Source organism: Rhinolophus sinicus, chromosome 6 (genome assembly GCF_057876585.1).
Source record: "Rhinolophus sinicus isolate RSI-liver-muscle chromosome 6, RSI-T2T, whole genome shotgun sequence".
NCBI classification, from domain to species: domain Eukaryota; kingdom Metazoa; phylum Chordata; class Mammalia; order Chiroptera; family Rhinolophidae; genus Rhinolophus; species Rhinolophus sinicus.
The window spans coordinates 843,554-868,931 of NC_142506.1; the positions used below are offsets into that span (position 1 = coordinate 843,554).

The window sequence follows — 25,378 nt, forward strand, 5'->3', positions numbered from 1 at the left end:
CCTCTGAGGCCAGAACACCTGCCCACACTCCTAGGCTGGGTTTGGGGAGGGGCTGGGACTCGGCGGGGACGTAGGCCTGGACCCCTCACCCCCTGGATGGTTTAGGGAGGAGAACCCGCCTTGCTGGGACACTGTGAGGGACCTCAAACTCCCTCTGGAGCCTTGTCCGGAATGTCAGTGCCCAGCCACTCGCTGGCAGAGAGCGCCCTGGGTGTCGGGCCGGCTGGCACACAGGCTGCCATGGGTCCTCTGCCTGCCTCTCTCTTCTCATGGTTTCCGAGCGCGGTCTGTGCTCACTGTCAAATGCCCACCTGGTGGGGCAGCACGTTGAAGGCAAGCACCCTGTCCCTGTCCCCACCTGTGTGTGCAGCTCTAGGATCGCCCTGCTGCGACAACGGCGGACAGCAGTCAGCACAGTGGAGGGTCACAGCGAAGCACTCCGCTTGGCCACCCCAGTGCCACGGGCCCCTGTGCTCCCAGGCGGGGGCAGACCTGAGTCATCCTCCCAGCTGCCCCTCCCTGGTCCTCTTCGGGGCAGTGGTGTGGGGCTGACACGCCACCTCCCCGTCACTCTGAGCCTCTGGCCCGTCCCCTTGGGACAGTTGCCCCCCCATCCCTCCAACACGATATCCTGTGCTATTGCTTCCTCCCTGGCCATGGGGACAGCTGGTGTGGGGCCTGGGGTCACAGGGTTTGTCATCCAGTATTTGTGGCGAGACCATGTGAGAGGCAGCATGCGGGCCCCAGCTGCAGATGGCAGGGGAGGGGAAGGTGGTGGCAGGCTCTGAAGGCCCCATGTGCCCCGTCTTAGGCCTGGTAGTCACCTGCCTCTCTGGGCCCACGGTGAGCTGGCCCTGAGCTCCCGGGCTCCCGGGCTCAGGGCATGTCCCTGATTCTGTGTCCCCTAGGGCCACAGGTAGGTAGGAGGTGCCTGGCAGGCCCGGGGCCAAGACGGGGGGTAGTGAGGCCCAGTGCGCTCTGCCTCCCTGCCTGGGCTCTGCCACAGGTCTGCTGGGACAGTCCCTGCTGTCTGGCCAGCCCCCCAGCCCTGCTGGTCTCACATCTGTGAGTGTGTCAGGCCATTAACCTTTGTCCCCCTCTTCAGTCTCAGCCCTGCTCTCTCTGCTGCAGCTTCCAGGCATCTGTCTTTCTCTCCTCTGTCCCCTTTCTCCATACATGTGTGTGCACCCCTGTCCTGCTCCTATCGCCTGGCCCTCTTGCCCTTTCTCGGTGTGGGGAGCCAGGAAGGGGGAGGCCTCGGGCTGCCCAGCGAGGGGGTGCCGCCAGGAGGAGTGGGTTGCCAGGCTCCTGGGCCTGTGACGGGACTGGGCGGCTTGCGTGAGTGGGCTTGGGAATGGCCGCCTGGGAGGCGTCATCCTGCCGCAGCTGTCCAGAGCAGCCCTCCTGCCTCCTCTCACTGCACCAGGCCCAATGGTCAGCGCTCTCCCAGGCACCCCAAGTCCTGCTGCGTATGGACCCTGAGCCCTGCTGGCAGGCTGGCGCCCTTGCTTGGGTCAGGCCTATCTCTCCTGCTACAGCGCAGCACATCTGCATCCGTGTGACATGCGGGTGGCTTCTTGGCCCTTTGTGAGTTGGCTTGTGTGGCAGAGGCCTGCTCAGCAGCCTGCAGGCCGGCCCTTGGGGGCAAGCAGTGGGAAGGGGTCAGGCAGGCTTGCACCTCACCCAGGCCTGGCTCCTTTTGGGCAAAACCTGAGAGGACAGGACCATGCAGGGCCCCGTAGGACATACCCACCATCATGGCAAAACCACAGGTCACGGTGTGGTCTCCCTGTGGGCCAGCAGGATGGGCCAGCTGGGGTGTTTCCTGACAGACTAGAGCGGATGTCCCTTCGGTCTGCCTGAGAGAAGCTTTGTTCTAAACACAACAGGACGTTCGGAAGGGAGCCTCACAGGTCCTTAGGTCTCCCCATGGAGCCCGGAGCCTGTGGGAGGTCACCTTTGGGTTGAACCTGTGCCTCCTGGCCACACCTTGCCAACACCGTGGGCCCTCGTGTGTCTGTGTGTGTCCGCGTTGGTGCCCCTGGATGTCCCTGGAAATGACGAGCAAAGGAAGCTGAAAATACTGCCCCTGACGGGGAGAAATAAAGCGTCCTTGTCACCCAGTGGTGCCTGGGTGCCTTACACACTCAAACACCATTTTAAATTCCACTTTTATCCTGCATTTAGAGGTGCTAGTGAAGCAGCGTCTACATCATCGGTAGCATAGTTAAGTCTTCGCACGTGTCAGCCCTCCAGCCTGATCTTCCCCCCAAACTTCAGTCCCCTGCAGATGGTGGCGGAGGCCTTGCCCCGGGGATCTAGGGGGCTCCCTGTGTGGGCTGCAGGGTCTGGGGGTCTCACAGCCACCAAGGACCATAGCCAAAGGGCTCCCACAAGCAAGTGCTCTTTCAGGCCCCTGGCCAGCTCAGGTGGCCTGGCCACCGTCTTGTCCCAGGGCACACTGTGGGGTACTGGCATCTGCCCAGCTCCCCGTCATTCACAGGTTCTCTAGCCAGGAGGCTCCCATGAGGTGTGGGGGCACCCAAGGAGGTGTTGGGCCCTGGGGGGGGGGTGTCCTTTCCTGCCATGGTTCTGGGTTTACCCTCCCCCCTCCCCCCCTTTCTTTTGTACTTGCCTCCCCTATGTGTGTCCTCAGAGGTGGAGCTGGGTGAGCCCCTCCTCCACATCCTTCCTTGGGGGGAGGGGTCCCTCCCTCACCATTCTGGGATCTTGTTGCTGAAAGGCTGTCAGAGGGTCTCTCCAGCCCCTTCATGTACAAATTGGGGGACAGCTCGGGAATCAATCGGGTTGTCTGAGGGGTGTTTTATTTTAAACGTTTGTCCCCAGGTGGGTGGCAGCTGCAGTTACAGACACCTCTGTGTGGGGACAAGCCAAGTGACCCCTGCCTGCCTTTCCTCCGCTCCACCCTCGGCTCGCAGGCCAGTCCCAGCCGCCAGGTGGGACCTGGGACCGGACCCCAACGCCCCGCTGAGCGGGAGCCTGAGCCGGCCATCCAGGCCAGGAAGAGCCTTGCTCTTTTCCTCAGACTTTCCTCCAAGTCAGCACGGTTTCTGTGGTCGCCCCGCCCACTCCCCCGAGTAAGGAGCCCCGGTTTAATTTGCGGTTAGATGTCTGTTAAGATTGCGTCCACTTCCCAAGTCAGCACTTAATTGGCAAGGCGCTTGATTTAACAGCGTGGGAGCCTCCACCGGAAAAATGGCTTGAATAAATCACCGCCTGACGCCAGAAAATAGATATAATCTCAGCATTAACTACATTAATAGTAGCAGGAGCCGAATTAAGAAAGCCATAAAGCATCAGCGGGGGAGCATAAATTATGACCCGGTCTCTGTCCCCTCTGCCAGCCAGGCTCCCCTGGGGGTGGGGCGGGGTTCCACGCTGTTCTCGACCCCGCCCACCTGGAGACCCCGCCCAGCGCTCCCCTGCCCTTCGCATGGGGGTGGGGTGGGCGGGGCTGGGGGGGAGGCAGGTGGGCGCCTGTGCCGCCTGCTCTATGGGCGGGCGCTGCTGGGCTCTGGCTCTGGAAGGCATGCCTGCTCCCCTGTGCCTCCAGGCTCTCTGAAGAATTGAGCAGCTTGCACTGCCAGCACCCACCCACCCCACCCTCAGCGCCTACTTGGGGCCTGGCCCTAGCTGAGCGTTTCCACCTGTTCTGTCGTCAGCCCAGTAGGTGCTAGCAACGTCCCTGCTGTGTGTCATACACGGGAGTGTTAGAGCACCCAGCTCTGACCCCGCTCTGCCTCCACCTCCTCCCTCCCACGGTTGTCCTTTGCCCTCTGGTATCTGCAGCCTGGAAGGCTTCTTGGAGCAGGCAACACCAGTCAGGTCTCACATCAGGCCTCCAGTTGAAATCGCTCCTCTTCATGGTTGTTCTTTTGACTACCCTAGTGAGAGTGGTTCATCCAAGACAGGAGCCTGGCTGTGGTCGGCTGCCAGGGAGCGACATGGCATGGCTTTTGGGACATGGAGGTGGGGGGCACCTACTGCAGGGTGGTTTGCAGCTTCTCGTGCCCCTCTCAGTGTTAGCCACCTCTGCCAGGAACGGTTCAACAATTTAGTAGAGGAGAATGCTATCCAGTTTAATTTCAATTTTATTTATGTTCTTTGTCAAGTTCATACCTTTTTATGCTTACTGTTCATGTGCCTCTGGCCTGTTTCTTACATGTTTGCAAGAGTCTTTAGATATCCAGTGTGTCACCTTTTATCACAGACTATGTTCTTTTCAATTTCAGCTTTGCCTTTGAATTTTGTTTGTGAGGATTTTTAACAGAATTTTTAGTTTTCTCTGTAAATCTATCATTCTCTTAAGATAGTGTGTTGATTTGCTTAGAACAGCCTTCCCCCCCAGGAGTATATAAGTTCTATTATATTTTATTCTAGTGGTATAACTTCGTTTTACATTTAAAATTTTTGTTGTAGACTGAAGCCCCGACCTCCAGTGTGGCCGCATTTGGCGGTGGCGCCTTTCCTGAGGTCACTAAGGTTAAATGAGGTCATTAGGGTGGAATCCTAATCCCAGGGGATTGGTGTCCTTGTAAGAAGAGGGGACACCAGAGCTCTCTCTGCAGATGCACAGAGGAAAGGCCATGTGAGCACAGCGAGAGGTGCCATCTAATCTGCAAGCCAGGGAGAGGCCCCCCGGAACCAGCCTGCTGGCACCTTGACTTGGCCTTCCGGCCTCCAGAACTGTAACGAAATCAAGTTCCATTGTTTAAGCCGCCTCGTCTGTGGTGGTTCATGGCCGCCGAGCTGACGGGCATGTGTTCTCAGGTGGGTCTGCACCGCCGTGTGTAGGTGGGTAGCTCGCCCTTTTAAAGACCCTGGCTCTGTCGTTCGCACTGTGCAGATATACCAGTTTGTCTGTTTCACTCCGGGGAGCATCAGGGTTCTTTCTAGTCTCTGTTGAGCGTGTAGCTGAGTGGCCAGGAACTCTTTGTTTCTGTGAAGTGGCCACCTTAGAGGGTGGGTGGACACTGCGTTGTAGATGAGGCCAGTTGCCATGGTGGCCGTCCCTGTCTGCCCTCAGCCTGACAGCGCGCTGCTCTGTGGTCCCTGCTGGGCCCACCTTTCCCATTGCGCCCTTCCTGGGGGCGCTGTGTGTGCCCTTCCTGGAGACACTGGTGGCCGATCGTCTTTTCCCACCTTCGTGGCCACTGCGACGCTCTTCTGTGACGCACCCCTTGGAGCCTTTGCCCACTTTTATGTTAATTTGTCTTTTTATTGATTTGCTGGCATTCTTTACATATTATGGATGCATGCTTCTCTAGGATGCTTCTCACAGTCAGGGGCTGGCTTTTGAACGCTGTGTAACTCCCCAGTCTTTTCTTCTGTGAGCAGTGCTCTTTGTGTTCTGCTTAAGAAATACTTGCCTACCCCGAGGTCATGTTTTCTTCTAGAAAGCCGACCATTTTGCCTTCACTTTTAAGCCTGTGATCCTTCTTGGGTTAATTCTCGCCGTGGTCTGAGGTAGAAGGGGTCGAGGTTCCTTTGTCTCCTCACTGATTGGCATTGTATTGACACAAGCCCCTAGCCTCACCCACGTGCGGTGCCCCAGACACTGCTGTTCCTATGTCTGTCTTCTCCTGCACGTCTGTCCTTTCAGACGACCTGTAGAAATACTGGCTCAGTTTCTCAGCCTTCCCCGACCAATCAGCCTCCAACCAGCCAAGCTGCTTTTTGTTCTTCTCACAGTCCACCTGCCGCACGGATCCAGAGAGGACACACCATGCTGCCCCTCCCTCCTGTCTTTGGAGCTGCAGATGTTCTGTGAATTCTGCAGGCCTGGGGCACCTGCTGTGGCATTTCCCTCTGTTTACGTGTGTGTATGTGTGTGGCTTCTCCTTGTCCCCGCCTTGGCCGGCTGCTGGCACCTAGGACTGCTATTGACACTCCTGTGTGCTCAGTTGCAGTAAACTGCCTGCCCCCCTCAGACTCTCAGGACCTCTTGCTGTTGAGTTCATGGGCCATACCCTGTGTTAGCATGGATGCCACCATCCCCGGCTCACTGAGGACACCACCCCTGTTCCAGGGAGCCCAGCTGCTCTTGCTTTGTGATCCCAGGAGGGGACATCCCACCAGCCCCTCACTTTATGAGTCTCTTTAGGTAGTGGTGACGTGGGGTCCCCGAGGACGTGGCATTCTGGGTCTTGTTATGTTTCCACTTTGTCACACACCCCTGGCTTGGACTGCCCTCCAGCGTCCCCCAGCTGGGCTACCTTGGGGACTGGGGCACCTTCATGACATATAAACAGATGTGAATATCCTTTGGGTCACCATAGGGGTGCTGCTCCAGGTAGAGGCAGGCCTGAGCAGAGCAGATGGTGGCCATGGCCATGAGGCTGGAAACAGGCTAGCATGGCTGAGGGTGAGGGGCACGGCACAGACAGAGCTGACGAGTTGGGGTGCAGGCCAGGCCCTCCGACCCCGAGCAGTGGGTGGGCACCAGGGCCAGCGAGGGAGGGGCGGGTACCTGGGCTGACAGTGCAGTGTGAGAGCTCAGGCCCTGACACACATCGCTCAGCCAATAAGAGGCACCTGCTGCCAGAGGTTAGGGCGACCAGGCTTTTCCATGGGGCCTCAGCGACCCCTGTGCCCTGCAGCGGAGGCTTCAGCAGGGTGCTCCCCAGGCTGGGCCCCCACATCCCCAGTGATGAGGGTCAGGCACAGACATCGTTCTAGAGGGAGCATAGGAAGAGGCAGCCCTATCCCGCACCAGCTGTCACGGGCTGGGGGCCCTGGGCCGACAACCCAACCTGGAGGGTGACACCCGGGCACTGCCCCAGTCCTGGGTCCCCAGCCCCTCTGCCCTTCAAGCTGTACTCGGCCCTCCTAAGTGGGGCCATTAAGGCCCAATAATACCTGTGTTTGCAGCTAACATACAAAACACCACTAGCTTCAGCCGAAATGGATTTTTAAAAGTGTCATTTTATGGAGAATTTTACTTTCCATCTTGTTGTTTATTAGGCTCTTAAAGGGAAGGCTTGTAATGCACCCATTGATCGAAATACCAATTGAATAGATGTGAGCACATGAAATAGCCCAGCCCCTCATGATGGAGTCGCAGTATTTGTAACGGACACAGCACAAGTAGTGTCGTCCACCAGCATGCTGGCTGGCTAGGGTGCCGAGTCATTTCTGTTCATTACCAAGGAGAGATGGTGAGGGCCCCTTGGAAAAGAGCAGCAGCTGACGAAGGCTTCTGGTGACCTGCCAGCACCCCACCTCTCCCCCAAGGTCGCACAGCCCCCACGTCCCCACTAGGCTCACCTGCTCACCTCAGGAAGGTGGGTGTAGGGAGCCAGGCCCCAGCGGGCATGGTGCCCCAGCCCGGGAGCTGGCTGTGGGTCTCATTCAGGAGGAGCGAGTCTGTGGTTTGAGGAGGGTCCTGTGAGGTCAGGAGGCCACAGTCATGTGAGGCCGTCACCGTCTGCTGGGTCCCTGGCCACTGAGCCCCGCTTCTCAGACCCCTGTGGAGCGTGGCACACCTGCACTCTGGCTGTCCCTCACCTCCCACCCTGCTGGTCCTACTCACCTGAGCAACTCTGTGTCCCTCCTCCAGAACAGCCCTACAGACTACCCACTGTGCTGGGGGCTGGAGCCTCTTCCCCGCCAGGCAGAGCGGGCACAGGCTGCACCAGTCCGGGCGGGGGGGCAGGGGGGGCGCTAGGGGCAGAGAGCAGGCGCTAGGGGCCTGGGGCCGGAGCTGGGGCTGGGGGCCTGGGGCCGGAGCTGGGGGCCTGGGGCCGGAGCTGGGGCTGGGGGCCTGGGGCAGAGAGCAGCGGCTGGGGGCCTGGGGCCGGAGCTGGGGCTGGGGGCCTGGGGCCGGAGCTGGGGCTGGGGGCCTAGGGCCGGAGCTGGGGCTGGGGGCCTGGGGCTGGAGCTGGGGCTGGGGGCCTGGGGCCGGAGCTGGGGCTGGGGGCCTGGGGCTGGAGCTGGGGCTGGGGGCCTGGGGCCGGAGCTGGGGCTGGAGCTGGGGTTGGCCCCTTGCAGGCAGTGTGTGGTGGTGCCCGTCAGCGATTCTGTGGAAAGCGCACTTAAGCAGTGTGCAGCCTGTCACGGTGGCGCTGGGCCTGACCTACTTGGAATTTGCTGTGCAGAGCTGCCTGCCGCCCTTCTGCTGACGGCGCAGTCCCTGCTCGCCTCGCAGCTCCGCAGTCGTGCTCCATTTCCTGAGAACTGCCTCTCCGGTTGTTTTCTCTGCTCCCAGCCAGCCGGCCCGCCTCCCGCCTGGGCACCACTACCTGGGCGACTCGGCCACACACTGACCCTACCCCACCCACCCTGCCTCTCCCCACCCATGGCCCTGTGCCCAAGGAGCGTCACTGCAAGAAACAGCACCTTCTCGCCCAGGACGAAGGTCTGTGCCTAGTCCCGCTCCGATCCATATGACGTATGCCCGGCCCCATCGGTGCTGGGCACACTGTGCTGTGAAAGGCCTTGGGAAGCCTCAGGGTTGAATAAGCAGAGTGGGGGGCTGAGGTCCTCTCAGCCGTGACGGCAGAGGACAAGCCGGAGGCCGAGGCGGGGTATGTTTAAAGGTGGTTGACCCTGGTCAGGAGAGAGGGTACCTGCCTATCTTCAAGCTGCTTCGGGCTCCCTGGGGCAAGGCTGCCCCCTCCCCTCCTGGCCATCTTGCCCCTGAGTCTGCCTCCCCTGGCCCTCATCTGTTGTGCCCCAGGGTCTGGGGTACAGGGGAGGCAGCCCACCGGGTGCAGCACCCAGGGTGGGGCGGGTGGGCGGCCGGACCTCGGGAGCGGCTCTGCTTGTCAGGCCCTGTCACGGGTGAACAGTATGTGTGCTCTTTGTGCACACGGGTTCAGGAGCAGGTCGGCCTGTCCGCTTCGCATGTGCACACCTGTGCCCTGGCTGCCAGGCTCCATAGCTGCAGACGCCTCGGGTGGGTTCATCTTAGCTGTGCAGCCTGCGAAGTGGGCAGATGTGCCCTGTGCAGTGTTGCGACTGCATGGACCTGCCTGGGCAGTGGCGCAGGGCTCGGGGAGCAGGGAGCTTGGGTGACCAGGGCAGGCCGGCAAAGCCCTGGGAGGGCGAGGAGGCCTGCCAGAGCAGGTACACTCAGACTGGCCCCCTCTTCTCAGTGAGAGCCTCCCCCTGTCCTGCCCAGACCCTCCTGCCCTCCTCTGGGTCCATTTTCCCCAGGATCTTCCACTGGCCCAGCCTGCACTGGCCCCGCTGTCCCCATCCACACCGGCTACCACTCGGCCGCAGGTCAGAGGGGCCCTGGGATGGCCTCACCGGGAACTCCACAGCTGCTGGCCATGCAGCGGACTGGGGAGAGCAGCTTTTCCTGGAAACCTACTTTTGTGGCGTTGTGTGTCTTCCCCCTATTACCACCGCTTTTCATTTAAAACGTTATCTCCCCCCACCTGTCCTTTGTGCCCCCCAGGGGGGGTGAGGGGAGGCCCAGCCCTCACCCTGGTGTAGTCAAGGTTATGGCGATAAATCCCGGGGCATTGTCACTTCTATTCGGAGTAAATTGGCTGGCCGCTTTCGGGCTGAAGGAAAGATAATTTGCTGTAGTATTTCAAATGGATTAGAAATGGATTTGAAGGGCGAGTTCACGCCTCCCATTACAAAGGCGAGAGAAAGGCCCATCTGAAAGCACCGCTCCGCCCCGCCTTCATTACACACGCTTAATACCTTTCCTATTTTCCAGCGTTAATGAAATTTCCTGGCCGTGTGGGCCTGCCGGCTGGCCAGAGAAGCCGCTAGATCCGAGGCTCCTGTTGTAGGAAAGGGATTACAGGGCCGTCTTCGCGAGGGCAGGAGCGTCCCCGGGTCCTTGGCCCTGCTATTATCTCATTAATTTTATTCCCTTTTCTCAGTACGGTCCGTTTCCAAAGGCTGTCTGTCCATTAGGGAAACAATTTACTGCAGTGCTGTGACACCCACGGCAATAGAAAGCTACCAGGCGTTTGGGGTGGGTACCCCGAGCTCGCCATTCCAGTCCCCACCTGCCTGACACCCATCCAGCCACTGGTCCAAAGTCAGGGACCACCTGGGGTGAGGGGGGCACCTGCAGGCTGGGCCCGTTCCTGTGGCCAGGTGGGCTCCTCCTGGGGCCCTGGCTGGCCCTGCCCAGTTCTGTGAGTGCATCACCTCCTCCAGGCAGCCCCGTGGCACCATGTGGGGCTGTAGTTTTTCCCACCAAGGTGCCCAGGGAACTCTGGTGCCCTGGAGGCTGGGGGTCCCGGGCTGTTTCCAGGGGCCAAAGCTCTGCACCCCTTGGCACGTGCACGTGCACAGGCCTCCACCCCTCCCAGGTGGCCTGCGGTCCCCTGGAATTGCCAGCAGACCCCAGGGACGCGGTCTTTTGGGTGAGAGAAGGAGACTGTCACCCATAACTATAACCGTGGGAGTAATCAACAACGTCCTGGAAAAGAAGTGTCACCTGAGATGGGCTTTTAGCTGTAAACACAGATTGTGAAAGGCAGTAGGTTGTGAGCCAGTGCTTCTGCTTGAGGGGCTGGTGTGGCCTGCCCCAGCCGGGGGGTTGGGCCCAGGCTGAGGCTCCTGGCAGGCTGGGGCCCGACTCGCTGCCCTGAAGCCCAGTGACTTCTGAGGAGGCCACCTGTGTGTGGCTGCCCCTGGGGGTGGTCTGTCCCTGTCTGGACTCAGCCAGGAGCGCATGCGCACACGTCCTGAAGGCTGGGCTCCTGGGGTAGCTGCTTCCTCCTTCCCACCTTCTCGGGGCATCTAGACGCTGGGCCTGGGGTCTAGTTCTCCCCTGTCCCTCATGCTTGTGGTATAGACAGAAGGCAGGGGATGGTTGGGGCGGTAGGAGTGGTGGTCCTGGAGGCCAGGTGCTCCCACAGGAAGAGGCAGCTAGAGCAGTGTTCTTGCTCCTGGCAGGTGGCAGCCCGTTGTCAGCAACGGAAGCCTGGCAGGAGGCCTGGGGGTCTCGGCCGCTCCATGATGAGGGGCGGGTGGGGGTCATACCATTGAGGGCTCTGGGCTGAGCCAGCTGCTGTGGCCTCAGCCCCCAGGGCTGACGGGGTCCCGCAGCTGCTCCCTCCTCACACCTTAGCCTGGCCTCAGATGCCCCCAGGTCTGAGGAGAGTCTGGTGGTCTTGCTGTATCCCCCAGAGGGTGCCCACCCACCCCGTCCTCCTGCCCAGACATGCCCTGTGTGGGGTGGCTGGAGCCTGTGGGGCACGAACAGCCTGGGCCGGGTGGCTGGGCCCCAGGGTGCGACTTGTTCCCTCCAAGATTGGTGTTTGTGAACTTGAATTTTAATTAAGGGAAACTGGGTTAAGTGCTTTCAGGGCGGGCAGCCCCCTGGGCACTTCCTGCCCGCGTTTGTACTTACACGCAGCTTTGGGTCCCCCAGCGAGCGCAGCTCGCTTGCGCACGGTCTTTCTCTAACGGGCCCTCAGAGGCTGCAGGCTGGTGAGAAGCACGGAGACACTGAGGCCTAGAGGGGCAGCAGCCAGCACTGACTGGTGGGGTGGCAGCTGAGCCTGAAGCGGGGCTGCCCGACCTGGCACTTCAGTGCCTGTGAGCCCACCGTGGGCGCCTGTGCCCTTAGCACTCATCAGACCCAACCCTGGGCGCCCCTCCCTGGCCCTGGGCAGCTGCCCAAGGGGGAGTTGGGGGGTCCATGTGCTTCCCAGGGGAGGGCCCGCAGAGCCGCCCCTCCCCCACCCCCAGGACAGGCCCAGCAGGAGCATGCCCTGCCACTTCAGGTGCTCTGCTGGGCCAAGCGGGCGCCCTCCTTTTTGCCTGCCGCTCCTGCTGGGGACATCCTTGGGTAGAGGCAGTGTGCACAGGGGACAACTGGCAGGCCTGTGCCAGGGGGTACAAGGGGGCTCAGGGGCAAGAGCGCTCTGAGCAGAGTCTGAGCTAATCCAGAGTTAAGCTCCATTTGCATAAATAAATCGATGCTGAAATGTGTTCTGAGGGGGAAGCCCCACGCCCTTCTGGCTGGCTGGTCCCTTGGTCTCGGTGGCTGCCTGCCCACATGCTATCTGGGGGAGTGGGTTGGCTAGGACACTACAGGGCCCTGGTTGGTGCCACCCAGGCAGCCCTGAGTGTGGGGGCGTCAGGGGTCATGTCCCAGTCGTGTGCCTGTTGGAGGGGGCAGCTTGTCCCTTCAGAGGCTCACGAGGTCTCAGCCTGGTTGGCAGGGTTGGGGGCACCACCTGCTATGCCTGGGGGTGGGGGTCTCCTGATTGTGGACCCCAGGGCTAGGCTCACTGTCATTTTCCTTTCTGCAGGTCCTCGGGGCTGAACCGCCTGCGCCCTGCCAGCGGGGGTGGGAGAGCCCAGGCCGGCTCCCCCCGGTGGCGGAACAAAGGCTACCGCTGCATCGGAGGGGTCCTCTACAGGGTGTCGGCCAATAAGCTCTCCAAGACCTGTGGCCGGCCGGGCGATGGGGGCAGCAGGCCCGTCCTACGCACAGGTGAGGCTCCCCGTCACTGCAGTGCTGACACAGCGGCCGGGGTACCTCTGTGTTCCCGGAGAAGGCTCCTGCAGGCGAGTCTCTCGCTTGGCTGAGCGGCCCCTGATTTTCCGTGTTTGCTCCTGGACAAAGGAGATGAGCCAGGTATGGTAAACACGGCTGGCCGGGCGAGCGAGTGAACACCTGGGGCTGCGATGCTGGAATCGCATTGGCAACGCCTCCTGACTGTGTCTGGAGGTGGCGGCTGCCGCCCTGTGTGCCCCCTCGGTCTGGGGAAACAGGCCGAGAAGGAGGAAATGCTTTGGACTCGCTTATTGTACAAATTAACTAGAAAAATATTTGGTCTCAGTCCGATTCCACCCCTTCCTTTACTGTCAAATAAAAAAGGGCCAGGTTGCGGGCACTGTGGGATTGCAGAGGCCTGGCCGTCCCCAGCCCCACGCCCCACGCCCCACACCCAGAGGGGCGGGAAGGAGATGCCCAAGCGGCCTGCAAAGTCCCTGCCTGGCTGGGCTCCCAGGGCCTCTGTCTGTGGGACTCGGGGCACTCAGCTGCCCACTCCAGGCAGGGAGCATTAGGCTCCCCCGGAGAGGCACTAGGGGCTTGGGGCCAAGGCTCCTCTCTGCCCGTGTGCCTCAGTTACCCCATTCCTTCCTCAGGAGTTGGGCAATAGGACCTCCCAGAACCTTCCTGCCTTAGCCTCCACGCTCACCTGCAGGGGGTGGTGTGGGGGAGCAGGTGCAGAGCGCTGGCCAGGCCTCCTCACTGGCCCTCTCAAGGGTCAGCCCCTTGGACAGGCCACTGTGGGCCAGGACGTACCCCCTTCGCTCCCTGCAGTCCCGACTCTGACCCCCAGAGCTCGAAGGCCCATGGCATCGGCACTTGTGGTCTGTGGGGCCCCACACAGGTGTTGACACAGTGGCGGGCAGGGTTCCAGACCCTTCTTCCACCCACTGCGTCCTGGGTAAAGCAGAGCCCCTCCCCGCCTGCCGCTCTCACTGAGCAGGCTCTTTACAGGGCTGGACCCAGCCAAGCTGGTGTGCCAGGTGGGTTTGTGGGAGGCACCCTGCAGGGTCCAGTCGGCCTCGTGTGGGGGGACCCTGGCACCAGTCTTTCCTGGGTCCTCCTTGGCGAAGGGCACACCGGTTGCCCTCCCCCGACCCCCATAGCTGACCTGGCGGGATTCAGGCTCTGCTCTCCGTTGTCCTCGCACGGGGCTGGACGGAGCTCACTGGCCAGCACACGGGATGCCCTGTTTGCTGGTGTTTCCTCCACCAGGCATGCCAAGGGCCACCACCTCCACCCACATCAGCCCCATGGTCTGGGTCCTAGGGACTCCCCCCTGGCCAGACATGACACTGACCATTCTGGCACTCGTGCCATCCACGTGCAAGGGCCCAGGTTCAGGTGTGGTTTTGGGCCATCACAGTGCTGGCTGGGGACGTGCTGCCCAAGTGGACTGTGTGGACCGTGGGCAAGGGCTGTACCCACCCTCTTCACACTTCTCTGTCCCCTCTTGTGCCCTGGCGTCCATGGTGGGAAGAGAGGTGCCTGGAGGCTGAGAAGAAGAGGCAGGTTTGCACTCATACCTCCTCACAAACATCAGCCTGGGGGCCGTGTTAGAGCTGCCCCCTCCCCTGGCACTGGGCCCTGAGTCCAGCCCTGGGGAGAGCCAGGCTGCTGCCTGTTGGGGGGGGGGGGGCAGTCAGCAGGAGAGGCAGTGGCAGGGGCCAGCTGTGGGGAGTTCTGCCTTCCTCCCCAGCGCAGGCCCTGCTGCTCAACCTGCCACCTGCCTCTCACTGGGGCAATGCCACCTGAGCCTGCTTCCCTCCACCCCTGTTCCCCTCCACGTGCTGGGCTCTGCAGAATCCGCCTTTCCACTTCCTGGGCACAGGCCCTCCTGGCCTTCGCGGCCCTCCTCCTCTGGCTCCAGCCTTCAGGAAAGAAGTGAGAGGGATGGGCCTGGGGGGCGGGGTCCCAGGACAACCTGCAGGCTACAGCTGCCACCCTGGTGACCAGCCTTGGTGACCACTGAGGGGCAGTCCTGGGACTAGCCTTCCCCGTCTCAGGGCTGGCCAGCTAGGGCAGCGGGGTGGGACTTGGCACACAGACCACAGGGAGGACAGGGCAGAATCAGAGCCCCTGAGGCCCCGCCCACACAGCAGCCTGGACCCCCTGGGTGTGGCCAGGTCCTGACTGAGGAGGATGGGCTGCCCCCACCCCCACCCCCACCCCGCCCCGCTGTGGCAGTGCCTGCTGACCTGCAGCCCACTGAATGAAGGGATTAAAGAAGGAGATTTTCTCCTCTGGTGTCAGCGCAACTCTGACTGCAGCAGAGTGCAGCCCTCCTTGGACCTGTCCTCTCCTCCTCACCCCTTCTGGTTGCCCAGGCTTCTCAGGACACGTCCGCCCCTGGTTGGGCCCGTGCCTTCTTGTGGGCAGACCTCAGCCCCCTCTGTCCCAACAGCCTGCTATCCCTGTGGTGGGCAGAAGCCCCTGTGCATCTGCCAGAGCCACCTCGCTGGGCTGGCCCCAGGCCCCAGAGCAAGGCCGACCTCCCTGCTGCTAATGGCCGCCACGTGGCAGGTTATGGGTCTGTGTGCTGCATGGCCTCATCTGTGACCTGTGGTGTGCCAACCCCACACTCAGAGGGCCCTGTCAGCTGTCTGCAGCCAGCACCAAGGCCCCACCCACTGCCTTCCCCCCTCCCACATGCCCCTTCCGGGGCTCCCCACCTCCAGAGCCCAGAGCCAGTGTCAGTCTTCTCCCCAAGGGTGGAGGGTGCCGGGCAGAGAAGAAGCTGACTTGGGGGTGGTGCTGCTGCGCTATTTTGGGAAGATCCTTGGGAAGTGCAAGTTCTCCGAAGACTCAGCGCCTCCCCTCCTGCCTCCCCTCCTGCCTCCCCTCCCAGGTTGCGAGTTTCAGCTGAACTTTTTAGCACCTCTCAGCCCTCCTTCTTCCTTTCAAGCCAGCTACTTGGCGTGCATTTTTTAACACTGCAAAGCATTTGAAAAGGTGCCTCAGACTCCCACCGTGAGCCTAAGAGTGAAAAGTGGAAAGGGGAGTCCACCTGCCCCTTCAGAGGCCAGGCCTGGGGGCCGTGTCTGACAGGCCAGCGTGATAACAGCAGGCCCTGGCAGGAGCAGATGGCGCCAGAGCGTCACCATCACCAGCAGCCTGGGTGACAGCCCGGGAACCGTGGTCACCACCAGCTATCATATTGCACTCTGTCACCCGCTGGCTGGCAGGTGTACGGTACCACGTGCCACCTGGACTGGCTCCCACTGCCCGCTCAGGACTGGTGTCCCCAGCCTGGGAACCAGGACTCCACTGTGGTCTGGGGCCCTAAGACCCTCTCCCCGCCAGCTGCTCACGCCCTGAGCCCCCTCACTCCATCCTTCAGCCCCCTGCACCATAACCAGCCTGGGCCCCCAGCCCGGCCCCCACGTAGGCACTCCCTCCCGTTGGGGGTCCCGCTGCTTAGCCCTGGAACCACCATTTTTAAACTTGAGACTGAAGCTCAGAGAGGGACAGACACTAGCAGTGGGTAGCTCCAGCGGCCAGTGAGGGCCCGGCCCAGAGGGGCAGTCAGGGCTCAGTAGCGGTCGGGTGTGGAAGAGGGGTGTCTGAGGCCCACCCTGTGGGGGCAAGGGAGTTTGGGTTTGGACAGGCCATGTTTGGGGCTCAGGAGATGGGATGGAGCTGAGGGCCCTGGGAAAGGTCTCCCTGGGGAGGGCCGGGCCGGGGACTGCAGGTGGCAGGAGGGCACCTGCCCAGGCTTCCCATGTGGCCCTGATGGGGCAGCTCAGGGCCAGCAGCTTGGGGATGTCCCTTTAAAGCCTGGGTGCTTTGTCATCGCCTCAGGTCCCTAGAATTTCTGAGTGATGTCACTTCTGCCTCCTACCACCAGATCCATTTCAGCAGTTGCCTGTGGGAAATTGGATCTGGTGTGGGGGGTGACATGGGCGTGTGATGAGCTGGGGAGCCTGGGTGGCTGTCCTGAGCAGGCGCTCGCTGTGTCTTGCCCTCCCGGGTCCTGGGGGATTGCAGGCGTTGACAGCACCACCTGAGCATAGCTGCCCTGGCGGGGAGTGTCCCCTGCGCTCTTCCTGTCCCCACTGGCCACTTGGTGAACAGCTTCCCTCTGGCCACAGTTGGTGACCTCAGGGACGCCTTGCTTGGTCTCCGTGCTTGATTTTGAGGCGTGCCCTAAGGCACCTCCACAGTTACGAGGAGTGGGCGTTGTCGGGGCCCCCCGGGGAGCCAGATGTGCCTGGCAGGGCCTCCACGGGCCTCGGTGGGCACTGCTCCCTCCGAGCCTGGCGTGAGGAGGATGTCAGGCTTTGTGGCCACATGCTGCTTCTTTTTTTGTTTCCATTTTACAACCCTTTAAATACAGAAAAGCCTTTCTTGGATACTGCAAAGTCAGGGGGCATCCTCAGGACCCACTCAGGTCCCACATCCCTGGGCTGTGCTCCAGGCAGAGGGAAGTAGGAGGATGCCCCCCTTCCCACTGTTCCTGGGACCCCCTGCCTTGTGGTGAGCCCAGTGGCCAGCAACCTGTGTGGCCTTGGGGAACCGTGCGCTTGGACCTGGTCCCTCAGCCCTGGCCGTCCTCCCCACAGATGCTTCCTGCATGGAGGGTGGGGGGCTCCACTCTGTCTTCAGCACTATGTCTCCAAGGGGTCTGGCAGAGACCCAGTCCGAGCGGAGGGGCAGCAGTGCCTGAGCTGAGGGTAGGGACTCTAGGGGGTCCTGCGCCAAGCAGGTGAGCCGGCAGAGCCCATGGGGGTGGCCTGGCTGACCTGGCCTGTGGTCTTTCTCCCCACAGGCCGACTGGACCCTGCTAGCAGCTGCAGCCGCTCCCTGGCCAGGTATGTCCCTGGGATTGTGCGGGTAGGGCCCTGTGTGCCCGGGCCTCGCGCCCCTCATGTGTCCGTGTGTCCACAGCCGGGCCCTGCAGCGCAGTCTGGCCATCGTCCGACAGGCCAGGCAGAAGCGGCGCAGGAAGGAGCCAGAATACTGCATGTACTACAACCGTTTCGGCAGGTGCAACCGCGGCGAGCAGTGCCCCTACATCCACGACCCCGAGAAGGTGGCCGTGTGCACCAGGTGACCGCCCGGCGGGGCCTCGGGGGCTGGTGGGGGTGCACAGAGCCCTCGCCCATTTCGGCAGCCCTCCCCTCAAACCCTCTCCTCCGCGTACACAGGTTTGTCCGGGGCACGTGCAAGAAGACAGACGGGACCTGCCCATTCTCCCACCAGGTCTCCAAGGAGAAGGTGAGTGCCAGCCTGGGGCTGCCTGGGCATGTTCCCCCGAGGTCCCTGCCAGGCACCTGTCCCCTCCAACTTCTCCCTGAGGAGCAGGGGTGTGGCCCAAAGGCTCTGCCCCTCTGTCCCCACATGGGGGCTGTTCCGCTCAGCTGCTTCTTACCCCAGCTGACCTGGAGGGTGTCCACATGGCACATGGAAGGCCTCCACCCCAGCCCCTGCCACGTGCCTTCCCGCTTACTGGTGAGGGGCAGCTGTGGGCTGGTGGGCTGGAAGGCCGCAGGCCCCCAGGCACAGAGGGACAGGGAGGCATCCAACTGTGTGGGCCAAGGGAAGTGAGCGGAGCCCATCACGCAGACCCCCACCGTGGGGGCAGCCAGGGCAGGGCCTGTGGTCCCAGCGCCTGCTGGGAGGGCAGGGCTGGGAACTGTGAAGTCGGGTCAGGACGGGCTGGTGCCCAGGAGCCGAGCACCCATCGCCTTCCCCGTCCCCACGGGCAGAGGCAGTGCTGCTGCAACAGCTTTCCCCTTGAGGGACTTGGGAAGAGTCAGCATTTCTCTCCCTCACAGAGCTCCAGACTCTGCTGTGAGCAATTTGGAAAGTCACGTCGAGTCTGTCTCGGGTTCATTAGCTCTGAGCTCCAAAGCCGCACGGCCGGCTGGGCTGTCTGACGAGAACGCCCCCCCAGCCCCTGAATTCACGTTATTGTTATTTGTGCGGACGTGGCGGGTGCAAACAAGGTTAATTGAAATGAGAATGCGGTTTTCTCTTGATAGTGGCCGTGCTGACAGGCGGAGGACTTCCGTTTGGCGTGCAGTTGGCTTTATTACCCTTTTTATTAGAGCTAATTTGGGCTCTAGATCAAAAGCGCATTAAAGGCGCTGTGTGCAGACGCCGGCCCCTCTCCCCTCCGTGCTGCAGTTAAAAGACAATTAAAGATAAACTCCAGCACAGAGATCGCCCTTTGTTTCTCTAGTTTCTCCCTCCTCCTCCTCAGCCTCCCCACACCCGCCCTCCGGAAAAGTGCAGTGAGGAGCCCAGGGCCAGCCAGTGGGGACCCACCACGGGGGGGCTGCCCAACAGAGGAGGGAGGAGGAGGGCCAGCGGCCCCAGCCCCACCCTGAAGGCCCCAGGAGGGTGAGACCGCAGGGGTGACCCTTGTGGCAGGTACATTCCCTGTGGGAGGGGCAGGGTTCAGAGACCCTCCTGCTGGCCCGCAGGCCTCAGTTTCCCCCAATGGGGAGGAGATAGGCTACACATCTCCCTCTCCCAACTTGGGTGCCAGGGACTGCTGGGGCCACACAGCCCTGCCCAGGCTCCTGCTCCCTGTCCCCGATGAGGTCTCCCCTGAGCCCGCTGCCTCTTCTGGAGCCGGCCCCCGCCAGCCGGGCCTCCACAGTGCCAGCCTGAGGTCAGTGCCCAGGCTTGGGCTCCTCCCAGGCGGCTCCCTGCCCACCGAGCCCACAACCCATGCTTCACTCACCAGCCGGGTCAGGTCTCCAGCCCACAGACCCTGCTAGCTGCCCTCCCATCAGGCAGCTAGAAGATTGGTGGGATTTTGCAGGCCCACCTGGCCCATCCTACGTGGCCCTGCAGCCTGGAAGCTGGGCGGGCTCAGAGCAGGGTCAGACTGGTGGCAGCACGTGTGGGCTGGAGCCAGCCGTGCCTCCGTGTCCTCGTCCTGTCTGTGCACGGGCAGCTGTGCCCTGCCTGGTGACCTCGCCGTCTGCGGAAACCAGGGTCTGATTCTGCAGTGGGCAGCCCTCACCTGGCCTGGTCGCAGGTGCACTTGGCTCCTGCTGCCAAGTCCCTTTCTTCCTTGGGGCAGCACCCTGGTGAGGGTCTTCCGCCATGATCTGTGTTGCTCTTGCCTGGCCTTGGAGTCCTGGTGTCTCCACTATAAAGTGGGGGGTGCCTGACGGGAGGGGGAGCTGCGGGGGGTCTGCCAGCCCTCACCGCTCCTTCCCCACAGATGCCCGTGTGCTCCTACTTCCTGAAGGGCGTTTGCAGCAACAGCAACTGTCCCTACAGCCACGTGTACGTGTCCCGGAAGGCCGAGGTCTGCACTGACTTCCTCAAAGGCTACTGTCCGCTGGGCGCGAAGGTGAGGGGTGCGGCGGGCTAGCCTCCTCAGTGCCTGCCCTGGCACCTGCAGCCCCCAGGTGGCGCCGGCAACTGGGGAACTGGGTGGTGCGGGGCCCTAAGCCGCCTGTTGCCTCACCTGTCAGCTGTGGGAGTTCCTGACAGCTGAGCCAGCTGGCCCCTTCCTCCTTAATGATGTCCTGTCACCCCTCCCTGTCCCCATGGAGGCCTGCGGGGAATGGGGGCTGCATGGACAAAGGTGGTCCCGGGTTGGGACCCATGGACAGGCCTCGTTAGTCCCTGTCACCCCAAGAAGGAGCCTACTCACCACCCAGGTTGGCCCGCTGGCACCCTGTCCCTAACACTTGTGAATGACCGCCTTGCCTCAGGGGCCTGCAGTCTGGATTGGGGACCCCAGTGGATTTGAGGACATGGGCCTTCCACTGCAGGTGCCCAGGGCGGCAGAGCTGGGCCTTGGGCAAGGGGAGCAAATGTCAGTGCAGGGCCAGCCCCCCAGGCCCTCCAGGGATCACAATTCAGGGATCCCAGGGGAAGCATGACCGCGTCACAACCCTCTGCAGTTGGTAGAGCCCCTCCGGCTGCCAGGCTGAGACCTGGGGACCTGACCGAAGCTGGCGTGTCACCTTGAAGGACACCTGGGCCCTTGTGGGGGGGCGGGACCCCCACAGAGGCCATGGGCGATGATTGTAAAATATTCCAATTTCAGGGAAATACCAGAGCGATATTTAAGTTCTCTTCTCTTAAAGGAAGTGCTTACTGCGCCCCTCTCTCGGTGTGGCTGTCACATGATGGATAGCAGCTGGTGATTATGGATGGGAAAGCGCTGAGCAGGCCAGACCATCGGGTGGGCGGGCGGGCGCAGCAGCAGCTGCCGGGCTGCCGAGGGTTAACTGTGTTCTCTAAATAACGGGGAAGTGCTGAGTCGGCACCTGGCGCCTGGAGCACGAGTCCTCCAATGGGCCCCAGAGAGTCCACGATATTCCACGAACCAAGCGGAATTGTTAACCTTGCTAAAGAGGCACGTCCCTCTTCTTGGGAGCAGTATAGGCTGGGGCTAAATCTCCTCCGGAAAGGCCTGCAGGCTGCGCTCTCAGACTCCAGGGACTCGCGACACACGGCCTGGTGTGCGATGCCACAGCCAGCTAGTGGTGGGCTCCCCTTGGTCATTTGACATGATGCCCGCCAAGCTGCCCCATGGGTGTCCTTTCTGCTCAGTGCATGTGTGAGAGAGTAGCCACTGTGCCCGTTGTCTGCACACACTGATGCCATCGTCCCTTCTGGGTTTCCAAGTGGCACGCTAACGAAGCGCTTTCTCTTCCCTGTCTCCCTGTGTGCGCGGAGGATGTCCCTGCTCCAGCCCCTCCCAGTTACCCATGTGTCACGTGCTCCACAGCCACCAGGGGTCCACACAGCAGCCCCTCTGCAGCCCATCCCCTCACTCCTTTGTCCCCCAGGACTTCCTTATTTCTCTGTCCCCTGCCTGTCCTGCCTTGCAAAAGCTCTTGTGTCCTCTGGATGTCTTTCTTGGGTCTCAGAATCACAGACAGCATGTCCCTGTCTGTCACCACCTGTTAACTTTGCCCATGCTGTCTGTCCTTCCTCGAGCTGAAGGCCTTCAGTTTTTCACCCCGTAGGTGTTGGCCAGGACCTGCCCCCACCCAGCCAGGCCACAGGCGCCCCCCTTCTCTCCCCCAGCGAGGCTTTCTGGGCTGCATGGAAGTGGGCTTGAGAGGGGGCCCTGGGGTGGGGGCTCAGACCCCAGTCCAACTCCAGCCCTGCCACTCGAGCTGTGATCCCACACCAGTGCCCCACCCCTCTGGGCCTCGGTTTCCTTTTATGTAAAAGTCCCTGCTGCTGTGGGTGGCAGCCTTTTGACAGGCTTTGCATGTGGATACCCGGTTTCCCCAGCACCACTGATTGGCTTGGCACTTTTGTCAAGAATCTGTTGGTTTATTTCTGGGTTCTCTGTTCTAGTCGTTGGTCTATGTGTCTTTCCTTATACCAGTGTTTACTATCATAGCTTTATAATCAGTTTAGAAATCAGGAAATGTGACTCCTTCAAACTTTGTTCTTCTTTTCCAAGATGGTTTTGCCTGTTTGGGGTTCCTTGCAAGTCCCTATGAATTTTTTGGATGGGTTTTTCTATTTCTATTTGGGGGTGCTTTGCGATTCTGGTAGGGGTTGCGTGGAGTCTGTAGATCACTTTGGGGAGAACTGCCATCTTAACAACATTGAGTGTTCCGATCCCTGAACATGGGATGTGTTTCTGTTAGACCTTCTTTAACCCCTCTGAGCAATGTTAAGTAGTTTCCAGTGTCTACACACGTCGTTTGCCTCCTTGGTTAAGTTTATTCCTATTAAAAATGAAATTGTTTTTTAATTTCCTTTTTAGGTTGTTCATTGCAAGTGTACAGTCACAGAATTGTTTTTATGTGTTGCTTTTATATCCTGAAATGTTGCTGAATTCATTTCTTAGCTCTGAAAAATATTTTTGTGGATTCTTCATCTGCTAACAGAGATAATTTTCTTCCTTTTTATTTGGAGGCCTTTTATTTTGTTTTAATTTCTTTACTTTTGCCTAATTGCTCTGGTCAGAACTTCCAGTACTGTGTTGAATGAAAGCGGCCAAAAGGGACACCCTTGTCTTGTTCTTCATCTCAGAGGAAGGCTCTCGCCGTTCATCTGGGCTACGGACTTTTCCTACACGGTTTGTATCATGTTCAGGTTCCCTTTCTACGCCTAGTTGATTCGGTGTTTTTATCATAAAAAGGGGTTGAATCGTGTCAGCTCAGTTTTGCCTCATTTGAGATGACCATGTATTTTTCTTCGTTCTGTGAAAGTGGTCAGTCAGTCTTAGTGATCACGCTGAACCACAATTGCATTGATTGATTTTTGGATGTTGAACCATCATTGCATTCGGAGAATAACTCCAACTTGGTCATGATGTCTGATCCTTTTAGTATGCTGCTGAATTCAGTTTTCTAGTATTTTCTTCATGATTTTTACGTCTGTGTTCACAAGGAATATTGATCTGTAGTTTCCTTTTCTGGTAGTATCTTTGTCTGGTTTTGGTATCAGGGTACATCTAGCCTTATATTATTTTGGCTCTTCAGTTCTTTGGAAGAATTTGAGAACAGTAGGTGTTTGTTCTTTATGTGTTTACTAGAATTCACTAGTGAAGCCATCTGGTCCTGGGTTTTCTTTGTTGGGAGGTTTTGTTTTGTTTTTAAATTTATTTTAAGTGTGTTTTTCCAGGACCCATCAGCTCCAAGTCAAGTAGTTGTTTCAATTTAGTTGTGGAGGGCGAAGCTCACACTGGCCCATGTGGGGATCAAACTGCCAACCCTGGTGCTATGAGCATCGTGCTCCAACCAACTGAGCTAACCAGCCACCCTGTTGGGAGGTTTTTGATAGCTGATTCAATCTCATAGATTTTCTATTTCTTCTTGAGTCAGTTTTGGTACATTGTGTGTTTCTAGGAATTGGTCTAATTTATCTAAGGTGTTAAATGTATGAATGTAGAATTGTTTGAAGTATTCCCTAATTATCCTTCTGATGTCTGCAGGGTCTGTAGTGACACTTGTTTCATTTCTGTATTGGAAATTTATGACTTTTCTCTTTTTTCTTCATCTGTTTTGCTAGAGGTTTGTCAATATTATTAACCTTTTCAAAGAGCCAACTTTTTGTTTCATTGGTTTTTCTCTTTTCAATTTTATTGACTTTTGCTCTTAATATTATTGTTTCTTTCTGTTGCTCTGGGTTTATTTTGCCCTTTTTCCCCCTAGGTTCTTAAAGTGGGAGCTTAGATTATTGATTTGAAATTTTTCTTTTTATGTATGAATTTAGTGTCCTACAGATTTTGAGATGCTGTATTTTCATTCAGTTCTGTCTTTTTAATTTCCCTTGAGATTCGCTCTTTGACCCACAGATTATTTGGAAGTCTTTTATTTGGTTTCCAAGTGTTTGGATATTTAGCTGCTATCTTTATATCATTGATTTCTAATTTGAGTTCATCATGGTAAAGAATACACTCTTTATGATTTTAATTCTTCCAAATTTTTTGAGGTTTGTTTTATGGCCAAGATATGGTCTATCTTGGAATATGTTCCATGGGCACTTGACAAGAATGTGTGTTCCACTGTTGTTGGGTGCAGTGTCTTACAAATGTGCATTAGATTTTGCTGGCTAAAGGCATTTTTGAGTTCTATATCCTTGCTGATTTTCTGTCTAGTTGTTCACTCAATTGTTGAGAGAGGGGTGTTGAAGTCTCCAACTATAATTGTGTGTTTGTTTCTCCTTTCATACCTATCAGTTTTTACTTCACATATTTAATAGCTCTTATTTGATGCATATAAATTTAGTATTTCTATGTCTTCCTGATGGATTGACTCTACTCTTTTGTCAATATAAAATGTCCCTCTTTGTCTCTGTTAATTCTTTTTAATTCTTTTTTATCTGGTATTAATATATTCTTATTAATTCTTTTTTATCTGGTATTAATATAGCCACTTTCCTTTGTTGGTATTAATATAGCCACTTTCCTGCTTTCCTTTGTTCAATGTTTTCAAGATGTATCTCTTTCCATCCTTTTACTTTCAACTTATTTGTAGCATTATATTTGAAGTGACTTTCTTATAGACAACAGATAGTTGGGTCATGTTTTGATATTTAATCTGCCAATCTCTGTCTTTTAATTGGTGTATTTAGGCCATTTACCTTTAGTGTAATTGGTGCTATATTGGGGTTTAATTCTGCAATTTGATTTTTGTTTTCTGTTCTTTCTGTTTTTTATTTCCATTTTATTTTTTCTGCCTTCCTATGGGTTACTTGAACACTTTTTAGAATTTTCTTTTTATTTATCTATAGTGGTTTTGAGTGTATATCTTTATATGGCTTTTATAGTGGTGGCACTAGGTATTACATGGTATATTCACAACATATCACAGTCTACTGTTGTTACTTTTCCAGTTCAAGGGAAACGTAGAAACCTCACCTTCCTTTATGTCCCTATTCTATCCCCCATTTATAATTGCCCTAAATGTTCCCTCTGCAGACATTTAGAACCACAATAGACATGGTGATAATTTTTGTTTCAGTCATCAAGACTTAATTAGGAAACTCAAAAGAAGGAAAGATATCTAGTTGACCCATGTTTTGGTTAGCCTGGTCTTTCTTCCTGTTATTCCAAAGTTTTATCTTTTATCATTACCTTTCTGTTTAGAGAACTGCCTCTAGCCACTATTAGAGCACGTCTGCTGGTGACAAATTCTCTTCGTTTTCCTTCCTCTAGAATGTCTTGACTTCCCTGCATTCCTGCAGGGTATTTTTGCTGAATATACTATGTTTCCCGCAAAATAAGACCTAGCCCGACAATCAGCTCTAATGCATCTTTTGGAGCAAAAATTAATATAAGACCGGTCTTATTTTACTATAATATAAGACCAGATCATAATATGATATGATATGATATATGATATGATGTACCGGGTCTTATATTAATTTTTGCTCCAAAAGATGCATTAGAGCTGATTGTCCGGCTAGGTGTTCTTTTTTGGGAAACACAGT

The 25,378-nt window shown here is 58.0% G+C and overlaps 1 protein-coding gene across 2 annotated transcripts in view; it reads left to right on the forward strand.

The window, feature by feature from the left end:
• Positions 1–25,378, forward strand: part of ZC3H3 (zinc finger CCCH-type containing 3) — a 67,257-nt gene that overhangs the window by 35,879 nt on the left and 6,000 nt on the right. For both annotated transcript variants that reach the window (XM_019712293.3, XM_074316298.2), the window contains exons 5-9: positions 12,255–12,439; positions 17,271–17,313; positions 17,390–17,551; positions 17,650–17,719; positions 19,683–19,814. In XM_019712293.3, coding sequence (XP_019567852.3) covers positions 12,255–12,439; positions 17,271–17,313; positions 17,390–17,551; positions 17,650–17,719; positions 19,683–19,814 — 592 coding nt within the window. The remainder of the gene's footprint in view (positions 1–12,254; positions 12,440–17,270; positions 17,314–17,389; positions 17,552–17,649; positions 17,720–19,682; positions 19,815–25,378) is intronic.